The 1586-nt window shown below is 39.4% G+C and overlaps 1 protein-coding gene across 1 annotated transcript; it reads right to left on the bottom strand.

Annotated features, from left to right (window-relative positions):
* Positions 1 to 438: 438 nt before the first annotated feature.
* Positions 439 to 1378, bottom strand: LOC131760327 (olfactory receptor 10T2-like). Its single transcript, XM_059070250.1, is given in 2 exon segments — positions 439 to 849; positions 851 to 1378. Coding segments are annotated over 2 exon segments (939 nt in total).
* Positions 1379 to 1586: the final 208 nt, after the last annotated feature.

The following is a 1586-nucleotide window of genomic DNA, read 5'->3' as shown; positions in this document are numbered from 1 at the left end:
TTCTCTTTCCCTCCTTCTCTCTCTCTCATTCTGTCTCTCTCTCCCTCTCTCTTTCCTTCTTTCTTCTTTTCCTTTCTAATATAATTTTCTTCCTTCTCCAAAGGAAACCAAAATTATGAAAATACAGTATTCTAAAACATTTTTGATACATTTACTACATACATATGTGCATGTGTGTATGCATGTATGTGTATATATGTATATGTACATATATATGTAATAACATTTTAGAATATTTTATTTCATTTTAAAATGTTTTAAAACTACATCTGGTTTCATAGTAAGAAAGAAGTGAGACCAGAGCATATCAGGCAGTTAGAACACACTTTAATTGCTTTGTATACAAAGTGATGATTTTTATTGGAAGTACTCCACTTTCTCCACTTTAATTTATCAATGCTCTGTAAAAATTTTAAAAAGTGTTCAGAGCTCTTTTATTTACCATCTAGGGGAAAACCTACATATATTGCCTAGTACTTTCTTTAGGGACATTTTCATTTCTTTCTTTCTTAGACTGTAAACAATGGGATTAAGCAGAGGTGTCAGTACTGTATATGTCACAGCCATCAGCATATCTTCACAGAATGAGTCACTGTCCTTGGGTCTCAGATAGACAAAGCCATCAAATCCATAGTGTATGCACACCACAGTGAGGTGGAAGGAGCAAGTTGAGAAGGCCTTAAACCTCCTCTGGGCAGATGGCATCCTCATAACTATGGACCCAATGAAGACACAGGAAATCGTAATGAAAATAAAGCTCCCCACCAAAACAAAGGCAGTGAAGGCAAGAACCATTTTCTGAAAAAAGGTGTAATCACAGGCAAGGGAGACTACAGATGTAATGTCACACAAAAAAGTGCTTGATGGTGCTGGAGTCACAGAAAGACAAGTTGAATACTACAAGGACAATGCACAGTGACACCACAATCCCAGTAACACAAGCAACTGTCATGAGCTGAAAGCAGATCTTTTGGGTCATCAAGACGGTGTAGTGCAGCAGGTTGTGAATAGCAGTGTAATGGTCATAGGACATGGCAGCCAAGAGTAAGCAGTTGTTAGCTCCCAAGCCAAAGAAGAAAAACATCTGTGTGGCACGCTCAGGAAGAGAAATGGTCTTGCTTTCTGATAGCAAGTCCACAAGCATGCAGGGGATGATTACCATAGTGGTACAGTTTTCTGAAAAGGACAAACCACAGAGGAAAAAGTACATGGGGGTGTGAAGATTTTGATTGAGCTTGATGGCCACCGTTATGGACACATTTGCAACTACGATGGTCACATGGGAGAAGAAAATTATCACGAAGGAGAGATCTTGCAGGTCTGGAAAACTGGAAAATCCCCACAGAAAGAATGTGCTCACTGTGGTATGATTGTCCATCCTCCTGGTGCACATAACAACTCTCCTCCAAAGGTGCAGAGGTTCTTGGGGTCAAGACTCTGATAAGATTGCAGAAAGCACTGACATCACCTGGCCTTTAATCAAGGACATTTACAGACAACTCTTAATGAGAAAGCCTGAGAAATGGAAGTTAAATGTAACTGGCTGAATTCCAGGTCAGGACTCAGAGTGATGAAGAAAAAGATTC

This window comes from Kogia breviceps, chromosome 7 (assembly GCF_026419965.1).
Source record: "Kogia breviceps isolate mKogBre1 chromosome 7, mKogBre1 haplotype 1, whole genome shotgun sequence".
Taxonomy (NCBI): Eukaryota; Metazoa; Chordata; class Mammalia; order Artiodactyla; family Physeteridae; genus Kogia; species Kogia breviceps.
Note: the sequence above shows the minus strand (reverse complement) of the source record. Positions and strands in the feature narration are given on the sequence as shown.